Here is a 21393-nt window from a genome sequence, read left to right on the forward strand (position 1 = left end):
GTTGCAAGCTCTGTACCATTTTGGATAGCGCCCCCAATAGCTGGTTTTATTTAAAAACTTTTTACAGAAACCTAACTATGAAACGCCACAGAGCGATATAGTAGTTATGGTGCGCTTATAAATTAGTATGATTCTCTGCCGTCACGCCACAGAGCGATATAGTAGTTATGGTGCGCTTATAAATTAGTATGATTCTCTGCCGTCACGCCACAGAGCGATATAGTAGTTATGGTGCGCTTATAAATTAGTATGATTCTCTGCCGTCATGGTAATCGTCGTCACAATTTCTCGTTTTCAAAATATTCGCAATCGCCCTCATTGTAGTTGTCGCAATCGGTCTCGTTTTTATCTTCGAATTCACTATTTTCTAGTCGACGTCTTCATTTATCTTCGTTATCGTTTTTTTTTTAACATTTTCTTCGTCGTAATATCGTCGTTCTCATTAGTTTTAGTTTCATCGTCCTCGGTGACTTTATTCAGAAACAAGTTTTTGAACTACATTATTCTTTTGTCTCGTTTCCAATCAAGTCTGATTTGCCTTTTTTCTTAAATAATTTGCATATAATTATCTGGTATTCACCTTTCATTTTGCAGCCGGGTACATGCCGGTACCGAGTACGCTTTACCAACTGAGAAAAACCAAGAAAAGGACAACATTTTCGGTGAGTTTAGGAACTTTAATTCTCATTTTATTACCGACAATGAGGACAACGACGTATATAGACCAATACTTATTGGAGTGTACCACCATGTTTTACCTGTATCTGGCATTTAAAGGATTTTATTTTTGTTCAAACGACAGTTATAACAAGCATCATCAAAACAACCAAACACAAAATGCAGAAATGCAAACGTCTTTTAACTGTCTTGTGAATGCGATAGAGGGCGCGATTTTAACAAGACTTAAGCCCAATTAAAGTTACAAGAAATGTGAATGTGATAGAGGGCGCGATGTTACCAAGACGTAAGCCCAATTAAAGTTACAAGAAATGTGAATCTGATGAGGGCGCACGTTTGCGAAATACATTTTTTTTGCCAATCGTTCAGTCTAGTACGAAAAATGCTATAAATTAGTGTTTTACTATTCATAATATATAATAGCAAGAATATAATATTTCATTTGTACAGTCACCCGATATCGAATCGGAAAACGGACGAAATACTACAGGCCTACAATATAGATTTAGCCTACAATATAGATTTAGCTTATAAAGCGCTTTTCCAAAAAATGACCAAACCGATCTGTCAAAATCACTAAATTTACAAATGACATATAGCTAGCAAAGTTATTTCTGGTGAAAAATTCGTGTCTAGTGCACAATTCGTGTCTAGTGCAAAATTCGTAACAATGTAGGCTTTATTTATGTTGCACGATCATTTTTACATAATTTATATCAGTATGTATTCACATCATGCGATTGACATTATTAATTATTAATAATTTATTATTATTATTACATTTTCTAACCCACCTTAAGTCATGTTTACATACAATACATTATTGATTCCAGTAGAATATACCTGAATGACAAAAGATATTAGTTGTTGTACTTTGTCAACAATAGACTAATAACGCTAAATTACCATCAATCAGTCAAAGAGAGACGATACAACCTTACATAATGATACACCATACATCTTTCTAATACGTTGGCCGCTCGAATGAAACACGAGAACCAAATTACCTAGCCTACGTCGCATACTTTGCCACTCGATTAAAACTCGATAGCTAAATTTCTAATTTTAAAGTTTTTCATGTCTTAACGTTGCATCTACAGTTAATGATGGTATGAATCGAATTTTTGTATTCCTTTCTTAAGTTAGAATTTCCTAAGCTGTAAATGATCGGGTTCATCATTGAATTCGAAAACAATAGTACGTCTGAAAACGTACCAAACCAGGCTGACCATAACGCACCGCTATATTTCAATACATAATATACTGCTCTCGGTGAAATACATACAATAAACACTGCAGTAACTGCAGCAGTTATCTTAGACGCTTTCATGTTTAAAGTGTTGACGGGTTGACCGAGACGCGATGCTCTCTCTTTATTGTGCCTTCTCGCAATTATGAAAATATAGAAATGCGTGATCGAAATAATTGGTACAATAAGCAATAAAACCGTCGTATTTAAGTAAAGGAATACAAAATCTCCATATATGGAATAAAGTTGGTCAAATCCGTCGCAGTAATTGTTGTTCGAGTCTGTGTAGTTAAAGTTGATGATGATGCCCGCGACAAATGTTACATTGTACGAAAGAATACCCGCGATAAAGCCTATAACATTACAAATGATGCTGATCCGAACTGCTCTCCCAGGTGTCATCCACACCTTATATCGGAGCGGGAACCGGACGGCACAAAACCTTTCCGCTGTCATGGTCATTATATTCACAAGTGACATACAAAGCAAGATTTTCACGGGTGCAAAATACAATTCTGTACAATATCTTGTTATGAATGCAATCGTTGCCAGTGGAACGCCAATCAATCCGGTTAGAAAATCTACAACAGCTAAAGATCCGGCAAAAATATTAACAGGTTTCTTAGCCATTGCCGAATTTCGGTATAACGTAAAAAGAAAAATGGAGTTTGCCAGCAAAATCAGCAACACAATTGGAGCATAAATGTATATTAGAAACACATTGTTATTACCAGTTGTAGTCTCGTTAGCGGATTCCATTCTGTAATTTATCTGTATAGGCCTATCCGTATGAGATAAATCTGAATTTTTAATTTATATTATACCCGAGAGATGACAGGTTGTTCATCAAATCAAATATTTTCAAGATTACCAGTACAATGCATTTAAAAGAACTGGTTTCGTAATAATAGAGTGCGCACTTTATTTCTGTTTTTAATACACGATGATAACTCGACCGAACTTTATTTATGTTGCATAATTGAGTCATTTTCTCTACACTTGGTGACGTCACATGATTGATGACATCAGTGTATATATAACCAAACTGTCTGATGTACTATGTTAGCGATTGACATATTGTTATTAAATTTCACTAACCACTTAAGTCACTATTAATAATTACATTATTAATTAGAATATACTTTAATGATTGACAATTATGACATAATAGCCTTAATTGTTATACTTTGTCAATAATAGTTGACACTATAATTATTACCATCATTCAATAAATGAGAGAGAGAGAGAGAGATACAAAGGTTTTAAAACTGCTTTACATTACCAATATATCCTCTAATATGTCTAAGTTGGTCACTCGAATTAAACTCGAGAACTAAATTACTTAGCCATATACGTACATCCTAAAACGTTAAACCGCTCGAATTAAACTCGAGGAATAAGCATGTCTAACCTTTGTATCCTGTTCACTCAAATAAAACTCAAGTGCGAACTTAATCAATGTACAAAACAACAATTTGTGAAACTACTACGATATATTTTCTTATATCTTAAAGTTGCATCTACAGGTAATAATGGTACGAATCGACTTTTTGTATTCCTTTCTTAAGTTAGAATTTCCTAAGCTGTAAATGATCGGGTTCATCATTGAATTCGAAAACAATAGTACGTCTGAAAATGTACCAAACCAGGCTGACCATAACTCGTCGCTATATGTTAATAATCCATTATATACTGCTTTCGGTGAAATACATACAATAAACACTGCAGTAACTGCAGCAGTTATCTTAGACGCCTTCATGTTTAAAGTGCTGACGGGCTGACCGAGACGCGACGCTCTCTCTTTCATGTGTCTTCTCGCAATTATGAAAATATAAAAATGTGTGATCGAAATGATTGGTACAATAAGCAATAAAACCGTCGTATTTAAGTAAAGGAATACAAAATCTCCATATATGGAATAAAGTTGTTCAAGTCGGTCGCAGTCATTCGAGGTTGTGTAGTTAAAGTTGACGAAAATACCCGCGACAAGTGTCACACTGTACGAAAGACTACCCGCGATAAAGCCTATGACATTGCAAATTATGCTGATCCGAACTGCTCTTCCAGGTGTCATCCACACCTTATATCGGATCGGGAACCGGACGGCATAAAACCTTTCCGCTGTCATGGTCATTATATTCACAAGTGACATACAAAGCAAGATTTTCACGGGTGCAAAATACAATTCTGTACAATATCTTGTTATGAATGCAATCGTTGCCAGTGGAACGCCAATCAATCCTGTTAGAAAATCTACAACAGCTAAAGATCCGGCAAAAATATTAACCGGTTTCTTAGCCATTGCCGAATTTCTGTATAACGTGAAAAGAACAATGGAGTTTGCCAGCAAAATCAGCAACACAATTGGAGCATAAATGTATATTAGAAACATATTGTTATTACCAGTTGTAGTCTCGTTAGCGGTTTCCATTCTGTAATTTATTTCTGTATCCGTATGAGATAAATCTGAATTTTTAATTTATATTATACCTGAGATGACAGGTTGTTCATCATATCAACGTTTTCAAGTTTACCTTCCTATAGAGTGCGCACTTTATTAGTTTATATCCACAGTGATGACTCGAGAGAAAATTATAAAGTTTCTGTTAGGCCCTTATTGTAAAGAACCAGTTCATAGAGTGCGCACTTTATTAGTTTATACACGATGATGACTCGAGCGAAAATTATAAAGTTACTGTTAGGCCCTATTGTAAAGTACCAGTTCATAGAGTGCGCACTTTATTAGTGTATACACGATGATGACTCGAGCGAAAAGTGTTAAGTTACTGTTAGGCCCTTATTGTAAAGTACCAGTTCATAGAGTGCGCACTTTATTAGTTTATACACGATGGTGACTCGAGCGATAAGTGTTAAGTTACTGTTAGGCCCTTATTGTAAAGTACCAGTTCATAGAGTGGGCACTTTATTAGTTTATACACGATGATGACTCGAGCGAAAATTCTAAAGTTACTGTTAGGCCCTTATTGTAAAGTACCAGTTCATAGAGTGGGCACTTTATTAGTTTATACACGATGATGACTCAAGCGAAAATTATAAAGTTACTGTTAGGCCCTTATTGTAAAGTACCAGTTCATAGAGTGCGCACTTTATTAGTTTATACACGATGGTGACTCGAGCGAAAGTGTTAAGTATTTATTGTTATTGTGTTACTCTCTACATTTACAGATATTCCGGGTCAGGATCCGGGTACAAAATAACTTTTTGAAATTTTTCCTGAAGGTGGAGTTTCCCAAACTATAAATTAACGGGTTTATCATTGAATTTGAACATATTAATATTTCTGAAATAGCGCCGAACCAGAACGACCAAAAGTGATTGTTATACGAGTTAAAATCACCCAACAGGTAAACACCTTCTGGTATGATACATATAAGAAACATAATAATAATGGTTGTAGTAATTCTCGACGCTTTCATATCAAACGTATTAATCTTCTGTCCAATACGCAGTGCTCTCCCCTTCATGTGTCTTCTGGCTATTAGAAAAATATACACATTCACAAACAACATTATTGTTATTATAACTGATATTGATAGTGTGTTGAAATAAAAGAATACGAATTCTCCATATATGGGATAGAGATTGTCAAATTGTTCGCAGTTATGTGTCAATGTCGAATGGTTGAAGTTCATTATTATTCCGGCTACAAATGTTACACTAAACGAAATACTACCTATGATGAAACCTATAAAATTACCAAAAATACTGATCTGAACTGCTCTTCCTGTCGTCATCCACACCCGATATCGAATCGGAAACCGGACGGCATAAAACCGATCTCCTGTCATGATCACTATATTTATCAAAGACATGGCTAGCAAAGTTATTTCTGGTGCAAAATACAATTCGTAACAAGGTAGGTTTGAATCTTGTTTTATAAAACCGACGATCGCGAACGGAACGCCAAACAATCCGGTTAGAAAATCAACAACTGCTAAAGATCCGACAAAAATATTAACAGGTTTCTTAACCGAACTTCGGTAAATCGTGAAAAGAACGATAAAGTTGCTGAATAAAATTAGTAACATAATTGGAGAATAAATATATATAAAATAGAAAGGAATTGAAGGCTGGATGTTGTCAGTCTCATTGGTGTTGTCCATTTCTGCCGCTTCTTCTAGCCACACGGCAATTTTGTGTAATATCATCACCGTAGTGTGTGTAATTGAGTTTTTCTGATTAGGTTATCAAATATATAATACTAACATCAACATTGAATGACAATTAATTATTGATCAACTCTATCGGCAGTGAGGAGAGCAAGAGAATGACAACTGCCGGCGGTGAAGTTAGCCGTCTGAGCATCCAAACGATAATTTAAATTAGCTAGGCCTTACGATGGTTAGACATATATCATCTTCCAATGATACTTCATTGATAGCTAACTACAATATTTCATAAATCATGCGACCATCTTATATAATATACATATATAAAGTATAATTGTGTGCACGTACTATGAATCATTATATTTATGATTTTAACAATTAATTTTTCAAATCCAATCTACTTTTTTGGATATTGATATTTTTGATTTGTATAGCAGTGATAGAATTTGCTGATCTAGTATTAATTCAAATGATTATTGTACAAGTATACTGATTTTAATTGTCTAAATTACAAGTTGATTCACGTATTTTTTGCGTTTGTTTATTATTATTATTGGTATATAGATGTTGTTTTTAATTATTCATTAGTAATGTATGTCCTCTCGGCCCAGGTGAACACAAAAAAAGATAGGAGATAAACAAACTATAACAAAATACGTGCTGGTTTTTTTACATCTTATTTCATTGTCAAATGTTACAGCTGCTTACAATACGTTTCTGAATCATCGTTATGTAGGTTGTGATCTGTATATGTATTTAGATGTCATTTTTTATTTGAAATTCGAGGACGCAAGTACCAGTCAAAAATATTGATTATTGGATTTCACTCCAAAGTTAACATAAGTGTTTACGTAACCCAATATATTTAGTCAGATTTTTGAAGTTACAGCACAAGTCGTTATTGTTGGTAATCATCAGAATGAAGATCATAATAACGTTTACGTTTATGATTATTTTTACGTTTGGCACTTTTCTTGTATCGAGCAGCAGCACAAACGGTGAGTAGCCTACGTTAAGACCATCCAAAAGATCAAGTGTTATTGCGAATCATTATTTCAAAACAGTACCAGTAGGCCTATTTTACAAGACTCTTGTAAAAAAAAAAATGTTTTAATCAAACCACACAGGTGCTGTTTGTCCAGATCTGTGGCAACCTTTTGGTCGCAGCTGCTACAGATTATTTGAGAACCATCTCAACTGGGTTGATTCTCTTGAAGTGTGTAAAGGCTATCAGGGAAGTTTAGCGACTGTGAATACAGTAGAAAAACAGACGTTTATAGTTGAAATGTGCCGCGGTATCTCTGAAGTCTGGATCGGGTTTAACGACATAGACGTTGAAGGTGTTTGAAAGTGGGTATCTGGAGCTGAAGATAACGATTTTAATAGTACGTACGGTATTTTTCTAAATAATAATATGTATTTTTTGTTTTTACACAACAAGTTCTAAAACAACCAGCCCAAATACCATTCTATCAAATTATTAATTAAATTCATAATCATCTTTTATTTATATATATATTATGTTAATAATGTTGAGACTGCGTACTACACCAACATTCATGTGTTAAAGTAGGCCCAATTAAAGATGTATTGTCTCCTTAAAACATTTTCCTTACAATTCACATAATAGTTATTCTATTTGACCAAAAGTTTGGATCGGAAAAAACATTATTTACCTGAAAAACTGTAATTTAAAGCAATAATTAAATTGGCTGCCAGTGGGTTTTTTTGGTTGAATGTAACCATTTATGTTGTCATTTTATAAGTGAAAACAATATATTTTCTCGTTTTTTCTACGGAAATGATTAAATTTATTAAAGCTACAAAATAACTTACCTAAAGTCTGATTTAATTAATCTTCATTTTCATGTTTTTTGGGGGACAATACATCTCTAACTAATATTTTTTCAAATTTGTAACCCTGTTTTTTTTACAGTGTGGTTTTCCACTGAGCCAAACGACCGTGATTGGGGCATGGTAAATATACAAGATCAGTATTCTGGAGATTGCGGCACCGTGTTTGATTCACTTGATTCATTATGGGTGGATCGTAACTGCGTTCGATTCAACCAATTTATTTGTGAGAAAGGTACAGAAATAATAATTTTTTTTGTTAAACTTATTGCCTACTCTTCATTTAGTGCGTTACTATTAAAGTAGAGGGGATCCCCCCCCCCCCAATCCCCATTTTCCCACAAGGGCCCACCGGAGGTGCTGACCGGTCGTTGGGGACCCAGAATTTTTGTTCGTACATAATTTTTGGTTTGTTTGTTTTTGTTTATTGCATGTATGTACTGTACATTATATGGTTACCAAACTGACAAGACGCTTCTTTTGGAATACTATTGAATATTGTAAATGTAATTGTGAATAAATCTAGTATAACGCTAATGATTTAGACCTATTGTTAGACCTGAAAGATCTTAAATTTCGAAAAACATGATAGGTCACCTACGATACTGGAAACATGGTTATAGGGAACATGTTTTATGCCGATACACAGCTAGGTAATCATTACCTTTTTAATTTACCTCCGCCGAGGAGGTATGTGTAATCGATCGCGTGTGTCTGTCTGTCTGTCTGTCTGTCTGTCTGTTTGTTTGTTTGTCTGTTTGTTTGTTAGCAGGATTACTCAAAAAGTAATAACAAGATCTTTACCAAAATGAATATACAGATAAATATGTGGTTATTGATTACTTTTTAATTTATTCAGAGAGACACATACATACATCGAAACAAGTCTATAGAAACAATGGTAGCCCAGGCTGCTTGGAGGAAAGTGAATTAGCTGACCTAACACTGAGAAGTTCGACGACTGTTCGTAGTCGGGTTGATTGCTTTCGTCTTTGCATTTCAATTGAACATTGCACTGTGTTTCAGGTTCTTAGTACTTCAAAAAACGCACTGACATGCGACGTCCTCCGGAGTGAAGGAGAGCATGCGCAGTATGAATCTGGACACGATGCTTGTCATATGTTTATCATAATAGATTAAATTTTAAATGTAAAAAACTTTACATTGATGACTTAAAGGACTATTAGAGAACAGGTGTATAAGTAAAACGTATCCGCTAATTACTGTACGTGTTATAAACTCAACTTTTAAAGTTTTTTAAGCATCGCAGTAGATTCGCGTGTAACACGAATATTGTACGAGTTTCCTTAGAAAAATAATAAGTTTTTCTTTCACTTAAAAGTACAATGTTATTCTTTTGAATAATAGTTATTACCCTATCCCACCTTTGCACAGACTTCGATGTATGTGTTGTAGGAAAAAATAAAAGGTAATTGTTTAAATGTATATGTGAAATCGCCTGTCACTTTTATTTTTAAACAAAATATTTATCTACGTCGTATTGTACACTTCGTATGAATCAAAAGGTAAGTCTGCATTATTTAATATTATAATATTTGACCGTTTTGTTTCATTACGTCTAATTATTTTATATTAAAGTGTATGTGTATGTATTTTAACGATATGCTTTGACAAGCTCTGTCTACACTATCAAACTAAGTTTGACAAAAACAAGTGTGATGTGCCCAAATATGGTAATAATATGACATCATTATCACATGTCGCATAAAGTTTGAGAGTGTAGATAGAGCTTTAGAAGAAATTCTAAACGATTCAGTCAGAACAATTTAGATATTGACTTAGTCCTATAAAGTACGGTAAGTAATTTAGGTTGAGGAGTTTTTGATGCCGATTTGATTTGTGAAACTATAATATTGATAGAATTAATTTCTCTATTGTATCTCGGCAGTTATTATATTGATATTTTAATTTACTAAATTATAAGTAGATTCACGTATTTTATTGTAGTGTGTTTTTCCACTTATTCCTATCAAAGTAAGCAAGAAATATTGATTATATTTTGATTTTGCTCGTAAAATAAATGTACTCAAAATACATTTATGTGACTGAATTTCTTTATTTCAGATTTCGTTGTGGAAGTAACAACTACGCTGTCATTATTGTTGGTAACAATTGTTTACGAAACAAAATGAAGATCATGATAATAACGTTTACGTTTACTTCTATGATTATTTTTACGTTTGTTACTTCTCTTGTATCGAGCAGCACAAACGGTGAGTACGTTTATCAGATTCTGCTGCTGTCCCTAGATAAATTGTGACCGACTATTGACAGTCATTTAAAAACGAGAGTATGTGTATTAGCTTAACTAAACCCGTTTCTAGACTACTGTCAATAGTCGGTCAATCTATCTAGGGACAGACGCAAAACCGATAAAACCATTAGTTATGAGTTCGGAACTGTGCGCGCAGTGTCTTTCGAGACACGAGTACGGTGTTTGAAGTCTGCAGTACCGTAATGTGGGGAAAGGTTTTATAGGCGAAATGGATGATGCAACGGGGTTGCAGAACTGCGTTCAGACACCAAGCGATGTCGCAATTGGTGTTTGCTACATTGTCCGGTACCATAGACAAATGTCGTTAGTATAGACACATCTAACTACCAAAAACAATAATTTGTGAGACAACATTGATTTATTGGAAAAAAAACATGGGGGTCATCTCTCGCATTTATTTGTTAAAAATAATGTTTTTGGCAAATATCAAACAAATATTTATTTTTAAATCATATCACAGGTGCTGTTTGTCCGGATCTGTGGCAACCTTTTGGTCGCAAATGCTACAGATTATTTGAGAACCGTCTCAACTGGTTTAATTCTCTTGAAGTATGTAAAGGCTATCTTGGAAGTTTAGCGACTTTGAATACAAAAGAAAAACACAAGTTCATAGTTGAAATGTGCGACGGTAGCTGCAATCAGTGGATCGGATTTAACGACATAGACGTTGAGGGTGTTTGGAAGTGGGTATCTGGAGCTGAGGATAACGATTTTAATAGTACGTAGGTATATTATACAGCGATATAATATTGCCTGTTTAGAGCTGAAATATTAAAATCTGATATCCCCGAGGGAATGATATTTTTCTGAAAGCGAAGCTGAGCGAAAAATATCATTCCCAAGAGTTGCTACACAAAATTACGTGGTCCTCCAGATTTCACTGGATTGTATACGAAAATTATATAACAGTCCTCGAGAATTTATAACGTTTACGATCTTTAAAACAGTATGATGCTATTTCGACCAATCACGGTTACATACAATCACTCCCTCAACATAGGGAGAGGACGGGTAACAGTTAAATAGTCTATAATCAATGTTTAGGATCAATGTTATATTGTTTATTATAGACGTTTAACAATAATTTTATCTACAGTGTTTCTATTTAAATTATCACTTGTGTTGTGACATACAAATGTTACACTTACTGTATCACACCACCATTCTCTATAAATACGTTAACACATTGATGGCGGTTTGTTTAGTTTTAACTTATTTATTCACAGTGTGGCACCCAGTTGAACCAAATAACAATGATGGGTGGGTGAGTGAACCATATAAGAGCAACGGAGATTGTGCCAAGCTGGATAAAACTCAATCATTGTGGGGGGATCGTAATTGTGTATACGGATCTTACGGCTTTATTTGTGAGAAAGGTATAAAATAATTGAAATTATAATTATCTTGTATGTAACTTACTTTAATTCTGTAACTCAAAAGTTTGAAATTAGTTTATATTATTGTTTAGAACTCTTAAAATGAATGCTGTTGAATTGTAGGCCTACACTTAATACGGAAGTTCCTTACCATTTGTTGGAATAGATATAGATGTAGTACGGAGAGTTATGGTGCTGTTTGAGGAAGTTTACGTATGCCTATTATGTACTATTTAGTTAGGTGGGTGGGTTGACGGTAAGACAGTTGGCGATTAAAGAATCTTTTTGAATTGTAGGCCTACACTTAATACGGAAGTTCCTAACCATTTGTTGAAATAGATATAGATGTAGTACGGACAGTTATAGTGCCGTTGAGGAAGTTTACGCATGCCTTATGTACTATTTAGTTAGGATGGGGAGGAGTGGTAAGACAGCAGCATAACAGGTTGGCGATAAAAGAATCTTTGCGAATCGTTTTTCACTCGGCCTTTGTTTTTGTAGAGAAGCATACCCTTTCTTGGTTGTGAAAACCGTGTTTCATCCTGCCTTTGTTTTTGTAGAGGAAGCATGTCTTTTGTTACACATTTTATTTTAATAGGCCTGTATACTTTTTTTGTTTCCTATTATTTAAATTATATTCAGAGAAGCATATGCGTACATCGAAACAAATCTATGGACGCAACGGTAGCCCAGCCTGCTTGAAGGAAAGTGAATTAGCTGACCTGACACTGAGAAGTTCGACGACTGTTCGTAGTCGGGTTGATTGCTTTCGTCTTTGCATTTCAATCGAACATTGCACTGTGTTTCAAGTTCGGAGTGCATCGGAAAACGCACTGACATGTGACGTCCTACGTAGTGAAGGAGGACATTATGAATCTGGACACGTTGGTTGTCATATGTTTATCATAATATAGTAACATTTAAATTTAAACCATTTTACATTGTTGACTTAATATACTATAGGAATACAAGCCTATGCGTTCGAAGTGGTATTAGAATACATCAGTTTTCTTAATGTGTTTACGTAGAGTTAGACATTTAGGCCTTCGCTAAGCTACAAGCACACTCGCTGTGACGTCACTTTTGGTAATTGTACATTTTAAGACATGCGCACACGAGAGCCGTTGGTAATTTTGGAAAAATAGTTAATCTATGGTTTTAATAAACACCAATATTGTATATTTAATTAGAATCGCTGCTTGAACGTAACATATGCACCGCAGTAGAATCGCTAATGTTATCTGTTGTATTACGTAAAAGTAACAAACATTCTGTTATTTATACTTGTAAGCAATAGGCCTACAATTTGTTTCTTTGCTTGCCTGATCTTCACCTTTTATTCCCTGACATCTCCCAGAAAATCTGCTTTGTGTCTGAAATATTTCCAATCAGACTGATTCCGATTTGGTAGGCGTAGACATATTCTGCGAGTTCTACGACCTCACCTCCCTTGTGAATAAACCCACTAAAAAAAAAAAAAAAATTAGAAAGGTAGAAAATAATTGAAATAATAATTGTAATGTATGTAACTTACTTTAATTCTGTAACTCAAAAGTTTGAAATTAGTTTATATTATTGTTTAGAACTCTTAAAATGAATGCTTTTGAATTGTACACTTTATATGGAAGTCCCTTACCATTTGTTGGAATAGTTAGATGTAGTACGGACAGTTAAAAGTGCCGTTTGAGGAAGTTTACGCATCCCTATTATGTACTATTTAGTTAGGATGGGGTAGGAGTGGTAAGACAGCAGCATAACAGGTTGGCGATAAAAGAATCGTTTTTCACTCGGCCTTTGTTTTTGTAGAGAAGCATGTCTTTTGTTACACATTTTATTTTAATATTCCTGTATACTTTTTTGTTTCCTATTATTTAAATTATATTCAGAGAAGCATATGCGTACGTCGAAACAAATCTATGGACGCAACGGTAGCCCAGCATGCTTGAAAGAAAGTGAATTAGCTGATCTGACACTAAGAAGTTCGACGACTGTTCTTAGTCGGGTTGATTGCTTTCGTCTTTGCATTTCAATCGAACATTGCACTGTTTTTCAGGTTTGGAGTGCATCTGAAAACACACTGACGTGTGACGTCCTACGTAGTGAAGGAGGGCATTCACAGTATGAATCTGGACACGATGGTTGTCATATGTTTATCATCATTTAGTGACATTTAAATTGAAACCATTTTTACATTGTTGACCTAATAAATATACTATAGGAATACAAGCCTATACGTTCGAAGTGGTGTTAGAATACACCAGTTTTCTTAATGTGTTTACGTAGAGTAGACATTAAAGCTTGGTTCCCACTAGAACGTAACGCAAAGACGTCAACGCAACGCAAGCGTTTTAATCAATGACAAGCGAAGTTATAGACAGTTAGCAATCACAAGCGAATAAGCCATCGCTTGTGATTGGTCAATTCACTTGCGTTGCGTTACGTCCTTGTGTTGCGTCGCTAGTGGGAACCACGCTTTAGGCCTACTTACTTTTCGCTAAGCTACAAGCACACTCGCTGTGACGTCACTTAATGCACGTAATTTATGCAAAAATAGTTGATCTATGGTTTTAATAAACACCAATATTGTATATTTTAATTGGAGTCGCTGCTTGAACGTAACATATGCACCGCAGCAGAATCGTAAGAAAAACAAACAAGCACACTCGCTGTGACTTTGTCACTTTTGGTAATTGTAATTTGTAAGACATGCGCACACGAGAGCCGTTGGTAATTTATGCAAAAATAGTTGATCTATGGTTGTAATGACACTGTATTTAAAACCAATATATTGTATATTTAATAAGAGTCGCTACTTGAAAGTAACATACTGTACACCGCAGTAGAATCGCTAATGTTATCTGCTGTATTACGTAAGAATAACAAACATTCTATCTTTTATACTTGTAAGCAATTAGGCCTACAATTTGTTTCTGATTTTCACCTTTTATTCCCTGACATCTCTCTCAGAAAATTGAGTTGAGTCTGAAATATTTCCAATGAGACTGATTACGATTTGGTAGGCGTAGGCCTATACTGTGAATAGACCCCCTCCCCCACTCCAAACGTGGAGAATTACCTCAATTCAACAACCCCTTTTTTCTTTCAATTGGTATATTGAACGAAATAATTAATAAAATAACCATTGGTACTAATTCAATATTTTTTTGTCTGAATGGGTTTTTTTTTCTCAATTGAACGCGTCACAAAAACTATGTTGACGCACGGTTTGCGTCATCCTTCGTTTCGGTCGTTTATTAGCAGAAAAGCGTTTTCTGTGTACATCGTGACGGTGAATTAAGGATGGAGAGAAAATTAGAATTCGTCGCAGTCACTTTCACTTTGAAGTATCCGACGTCTATTCAATTTACCATATTATTACGTTCTTGGATGAAACCAGTTTCCCAGGTATGTCTAATAAACAAGTTGTTTAGGCCTAAGTACACTTTAATTAAAATATTCTAACAAATATTGATCAATTTCTTTTTATATGTTCTAACTTACATTCGAGTCACGTATATTACCCAGTTATGGGTATACACAATGTGTTTTAATTTATTCAAAGCTAGTAACAAGATAATAACATTTTTATGATTATTAAAACATATATTATGCGAATTGAAGCGTAAACTCTCCATTAAAAATACGCTTAGTAACCGAAGTTATTTATTCACATTTTGTTTTCAGAGAGGTACACTTTGGTAAAACTGTTCCTGAATCATCTATCGAAATGAAGATCAGAATAACGTTTACGTTTTTGATTATTTTTATGCTTGTTACTTCTCTCGTATCGAGCAGCACAAACGGTGAGTACGTTACGTACGGCGATTTCGTTCTATTAAGGCCAATAAGGCACGATTTACAAATAGTTTCTTTCCAGGAGCTATTAGAGCTTAAACATAATGTAGACACTTTTTTGTAATGTTTTTGTATTTGAGTTCGTGTTGTGTCCGTTGGATATTGTGCTCCGCCATCAGAGCAAACAGAATTTCTATGTTTTTTCGTAAAACAAATGATAATAAATGATACTTGACTTGACTATAAAGAAATGCAATTTATTTGGTGTTGAATGTCTGAGTCATATCTTATAGATACGCCCCATGTCGTTACGAACAAAGTTTTTCTTTCTCGGAATCTAATTTTGTTTATATTAATTACATCTCAGATATGTATAGGCCCAATTCCTCCATTTAGCATTTGAATACTAGGCACGTGACTTTAAATCTCGTAAGTTATGATTTGGTGTACCGTAACTGAACCGGAACATGAACAAGTGGAATTATAGAAACAAAATCTAGATAAGGTCTACGAACGTTTATTTTGCAACTAGTATTTTATTAAATAAAAAAACAATAAATAAACTTATTTCATCAAATCACAGGTGCTGTTTGTCCGGATTTGTGGCAACCTTTTGGTCGCAAATGCTACAGATTATTTGAGAACCCTCTCAACTGGTTTGATTCTCTTGAAGTATGTAAAGGCTATCAGGGAAGTTTAGCGACTTTGAATACAGAAGCAAAACACAATTTCATAGTTGAAATGTGCCGCGGTAGCTGCACACAGTGGATCGGATTTAACGACATAGACGTTGAGGGTGTTTGGAAGTGGGCATCTGGAGCTGAGGATAACGATTTTAATAGTACGTAGGTATTATTATTATTTGTTAGTTACCTTGATTTCAGGCAACAATGCGTTATGTTTCAAGGTCAAGCTTCTGATTGGCTCACTGTTTTGTCTGGGGTCCCCCAGGGCTCGATCCTTGGTCCCCTCTTATTTAATATCTTTATCAATGATCTTTTGTAATTTTTCTTCTTCTTGCTTACGTTTTGCGGATGATATTAAACTCTTTAATACTATCAATGGCCCTAATGATACTGTTTTCCTTCAAAATGACCTTGGTACTCTCTTCAGATGGACCACCACCTGGAAGCTGAGTTTAAACTTACCAAAATGCAAAATTATGACGATTACTAAGAAAAGACAATATTTCCAATATGATTACAGTATTAATAATCATGTTTTGGAAAGAATTGACCGTCATAAAGATCTTGGAATTATTATCGACTGTAACTTAAATTTTATTCCTCAAGTTGATGCTGCTGTTAGTAAAGCAAATAGAATGTTAGGCATGATACGTCGTAATTGCTGGTGTTTTAAAAATTCTAATACTTTAATTCATTTATATGTTTCTCTTGTCCGTCCCCATCTTGAATACTGTAGTGTTGTGTTTAATTCGTTTTCGTCTGTTCATAGTACCCGTCTTCAAAGAGTCCAAGATCGTTTTGTACGTTTTGTGTATTCTACTTGTCACACTGTCCTCCTTTGTCTGTCTCTCTTCCTTCTCTTGTCTCTCTTCCTTCTCTTGTCTCTCTTCCTTCTCTTGTCTCTCTTCCTTCTCTTGTCTCTCTTCCTTCTCTTGTCTCTCTTCCTTCTCTTGTCTCTCTTCCTTCTCTTGTCTCTCTTCCTTCTCTTGTCTCTCTTCCTTCTCTTGTCTCTCTTCCTTCTCTTGTCTCTCTTCCTTCTCTTGTCTCTCTTCCTTCTCTTGTCTCTCTTCCTTCTCTTGTCTCTCTTCCTTCTCTTGTCTCTCTTCCTTCTCTTGTCTCTCTTCCTTCTCTTGTCTCTCTTCCTTCTCTTGTCTCTCTTCCTTCTCTTGTCTCTCTTCCTTCTCTTGTCTCTCTTCCTTCTCTTGTCTCTCTTCCTTCTCTTGTCTCTCTTCCTTCTCTTGTCTCTCTTCCTTCTCTTGTCTCTCTTCCTTCTCTTGTCTCTCTTCCTTCTCTTGTCTCTCTTCCTTCTCTTGTCTCTCTTCCTTCTCTTGTCTCTCTTCCTTCTCTTGTCTCTCTTCCTTCTCTTGTCTCTCTTCCTTCTCTTGTCTCTCTTCCTTCTCTTGTCTCTCTTCCTTCTCTTGTCTCTCTTCCTTCTCTTGTCTCTCTTCCTTCTCTTGTCTCTCTTCCTTCTCTTGTCTCTCTTCCTTCTCTTGTCTCTCTTCCTTCTCTTGTCTCTCTTCCTTCTCTTGTCTCTCTTCCTTCTCTTGTCTCTCTTCCTTCTCTTGTCTCTCTTCCTTCTCTTGTCTCTCTTCCTTCTCTTGTCTCTCTTCCTTCTCTTGTCTCTCTTCCTTCTCTTGTCTCTCTTCCTTCTCTTGTCTCTCTTCCTTCTCTTGTCTCTCGTCGTTCCAAGTTTGATCTTCAGTTTTTGTATAAATGTATGAATTCCCGTTTCTATTGTAATTTTATCTCAATTCCAAATGTAATCTTCTTTATTGTCGTGTCAATGTTACCAAGAATGGTTTTATCTCACGTATTTGTCTTCTTTCTAATAATTGTGTTTTAAAGATAATTCTATTGATCTCTTTTTTGACCGTTATAATTGTTTTTGTAATAAAATTAGTAAAATTGTATAATTTTGTATTTTTAGGTTTTAAGATTTATATATATTTATATGGTATAGTTTATTCCATTCTGTAAGGGGCGGGTTTGAATGAGTTTGAATAAAATAAAATAAAATAAAATTATACAGCGATATAATATTGCCTGTTTAGAGCTGAAATATTAACATCTGATATCCCCGAGGGAATGATATTTTTCTCGAAGCGAAGCTGAGCGAAAAATATCATTCCCAAGAGTTGCTACACAAAATTACGTGGTCCTCCAGATTTCACTGGATTGTATACGAAAATTATATAAGAGTCCTCGAGAATTTATAACGTTTACGATCTTTAAAACAGTGTGATGCTAATTCGACCAATCACGGTTACATATTACGATCACTCCCTCAACATAGGGAGAGGACGGGTAACAGTTAAATAGTCTATAATCAATGTTTAGGATCAATGTTATATTGTTTATTATAAACGTTTAACAATAATTTTATCTACAGTTTTCATATTTAAATCACTTGTGTTGTGACATACAAATGTTACACTTACTGTATCACACCACCATTCTCTATAAATGCGTTAACGCATTGATGGCGGTTTGTTTAGTTTTAACTTATTTATTCACAGTGTGGCACCCAATTGAACCAAATAACGGGGATGGGATGTGGAGTGAACCATATCATAGCAACGCAGATTGCGCCAGGCTGGATATCACTCAAGCATTGTGGGGGGATCGTAATTGTGTACACGGATCTTACGGCTTTATTTGTGAGAAAGGTAGAAAATAATTGAAATAATAATTGTAATGTATGTAACTTAATTCTGTAACTCAAAAGTTTGAAATTAGTTTATATTATTGTTTAGAACTCTTAAAAGGAATGCTGTTGAATTGTAGGCCTACACTTAATACGGAAGTCCCTAACCATTTGTTGGAATAGATATAGATGTAGTACGGACAGTTATAGTGTCGTTTGAGGAAGTTTACGCCTGCATATTATGTACTATTTAGTTAGGATGGGGAAGAGTGGTAAGACAGCAGCATAACAGGTTGGCGATAAAAGAATCTTTGCGAATCGTTTTTCACTCGGCCTTTGTTTTTGTAGAGAAGCATACCCTTTCTTGGTTGTGAAAACCGTGTTTCATCCTGCCTTTGTTTTTGTAGAGGAAGCATGTCTTTTGTTACACATTTTATTTTAATAGGCCTGTATACTTTTTTTGTTTCCTATTATTTAAATTATATTCAGAGAAGCATATGCGTACATCGAAACAAATCTATGGACGCAACGGTAGCCCAGCCTGCTTGAAAGAAAGTGAATTAGCTGACCTGACACTGAGAAGTTCGACGACTGTTCGTAGTCGGGTTGATTGCTTTCGTCTTTGCATTTCAATCGAACATTGCACTGTGTTTCAAGTTCGGAGTGCATCGGAAAACGCACTGACATGTGACGTCCTCTTGAGCGAAGGAGGACATGCGCAGTATGAATCTGGACACGTTGGTTGTCATATGTTTATCATAATATAGTAACATTTAAATTTAAACCATTTTACATTGATGACTTAATATACTATAGGAATACAAGCCTATACGTTCGAAGTGGTGTTAGAATACACCAGTTTTCTTAATGTGTTTACGTAGAATTAGACATGACCGAATTTAGGCCTACTTATTTTTTGCTAAGCTACAAGCACACGCACGTGACGTCACTTTTGGTAATTGTACATTTTAAGACATGCGCACACGAGAGCCGTTGGTAATGTATGTAAAAATAGTTGATCTATGGTTTTAATAAACACCAATATTAGGCTATAATTAGAGTCGCTGCTTGAACGTAACATATGCACCGCAGAAGAATCGCGAATGTTATCTGTTGTATTTCGTAAGAAAAACAAACAAGCACACTCGCAAGCATTTTAACCAATGACAAGCGAAGTTATAGACAGTTAGCAATCACAAGCGAATAAGCCATCGCTTGTGATTGGTCAATTCACTTGCGTTGCGTTACGTCCTTGTGTTGCGTCGCTAGTGGGAACCACGCTTTAGGCCTACATCATTGCGTTGCGGCTTACATCATTGCGTTGGGGCCTACGTCCATGCGTTGCCGATTACGTCACTGCGTTGCGGCTTACGTCATTGCTTTGTGACTTATGTCATTGCGTTCGTTCCAAGTGGGACCAAGCTTTCTTGTTCAAACAATAAATCCGTCCTTTTTTAATTACGTAGGCCTATAGAGAAACAAATTAGAAACTTATTTCAAAACAGCATTTTGGTTCGGAGTGCATCGAAAACCGCGCTGGCATGTGACGTCCTCCTGAGTGAAGGAGAGCATGCGCAGTATACATTTGGACACAATAGTTGTGATATGTTTATCATAATATAGTAAATTTTAAGTGTATGCTATTTTACATTGGTGGCTTAATAGACTTAGTTTGAACATGGATTATTCATTAATCCATGGTTTAAAGTAGGATTAGTTTAATATCAGAAATTATCAAATACGCGGCGGCTACTTAAATTGGTTTTTTTACACTGTTAAAAAACTATATACGTAAACCAGTAGTATTAAACAAAAACTATATAAATTGTACATTAGAACAGATTCATTCGTGAGTTGCGAGTTTTGGAGCAAATGACGTTGTTTAAAGCTCTTTTTTACACTATCAAACTTTATGTGACAAAAAATATGCACATCACAATTTGTTGTCACATAAAGTTTGATAGTCTACTCTAGACTTGCACGCTTCTGACACATTCATATCCAGGTATGTCTGTTTTGTACTTATGTAAATCACTATTTAAAAATTATTACTATATCGAACAGCTATATTATTTTTCTAGAGTACATTTATCGCTCGTATTTAAATGTTTTTTTATAAATTATTCATTGTGGATATATTTTCTTTCAGCCCAAGATGGATAACAACAAACATATTGATTAATGGATTTTGAAATATAAAAATATCTCAAAATAGGTTTATTAATCTAGTTTATTTAAAATGTTATTTTTATTATAAGCATTTAATTTTGCTCATTTTAGGCCTATCTTTCTTTTGGTCCAACGAGTGAATAAATGAATTGATTGATTTTGCCCGTAAAATAATTTCCATTTAAAATACGCTGCCAAATAAAAAATGTATTCATTTTATATTTTGTTTTTGATGTTACAGCTATACTGTTTGTAGTAGGCTACTCGTCCTGATGATGAAAATGAAGATCACGATTATGATTACCTATATTCTCTTGGTTAATTCTCTCGTATCGATCAGCACAAACGGTGAGTATTTAAAGGCCTACTGCTAGTAATGTGTATAAAAGCAAGGTGTCGAAATGCACGTGTTTGGCCAGGTTATTCATAGAACACCATATGTAGAACAAGTCTTTCCTGATTAAGATTATTGTCACATTACCATATTGTTTCTAGTAAACACACATAGCTCTTGAG

General features: G+C 35.0%; 3 protein-coding genes and 1 long non-coding RNA gene across 4 annotated transcripts; 3 read left to right on the forward strand and 1 right to left on the reverse strand.

Moving 5' to 3' along the window:
* The first annotated feature begins 211 nt into the window (after positions 1-211).
* LOC140059181 (uncharacterized) lies at positions 212-9300 on the forward strand. Its single transcript, XR_011847133.1, has 5 exons — positions 212-662; positions 6931-7055; positions 7185-7442; positions 7994-8146; positions 8771-9300. It is a non-coding gene; the product is annotated as an uncharacterized lncRNA (long non-coding RNA).
* On the reverse strand, positions 5089-5783 carry LOC140059300 (adenosine receptor A2a-like). Its single transcript, XM_072105166.1, has one exon. It carries the CDS (start codon positions 5758-5760, stop codon positions 5095-5097), a length of 666 nt encoding a protein of 221 aa, XP_071961267.1. The 5' UTR covers positions 5761-5783; the 3' UTR covers positions 5089-5094.
* Positions 9301-10009: 709 nt separating the features above from the next.
* Positions 10010-14673, forward strand: LOC140058863 (low affinity immunoglobulin epsilon Fc receptor-like). The gene is made up of 4 exons (XM_072104628.1): positions 10010-10145; positions 10668-10925; positions 11434-11583; positions 12226-14673. Exons 1-4 carry the CDS (start codon positions 10061-10063, stop codon positions 12495-12497), a joined length of 765 nt encoding a protein of 254 aa, XP_071960729.1. The 5' UTR covers positions 10010-10060; the 3' UTR covers positions 12498-14673.
* Positions 14674-15272: 599 nt separating this feature from the next.
* Positions 15273-20456, forward strand: LOC140059155 (C-type lectin-like). The gene is made up of 4 exons (XM_072104998.1): positions 15273-15386; positions 15962-16219; positions 18581-18730; positions 19198-20456. Exons 1-4 carry the CDS (start codon positions 15311-15313, stop codon positions 19473-19475), a joined length of 762 nt encoding a protein of 253 aa, XP_071961099.1. The 5' UTR covers positions 15273-15310; the 3' UTR covers positions 19476-20456.
* Positions 20457-21393: the final 937 nt, after the last annotated feature.

This window comes from Antedon mediterranea, chromosome 9 (assembly GCF_964355755.1).
Source record: "Antedon mediterranea chromosome 9, ecAntMedi1.1, whole genome shotgun sequence".
Classification (NCBI taxonomy): Eukaryota; Metazoa; Echinodermata; class Crinoidea; order Comatulida; family Antedonidae; genus Antedon; species Antedon mediterranea.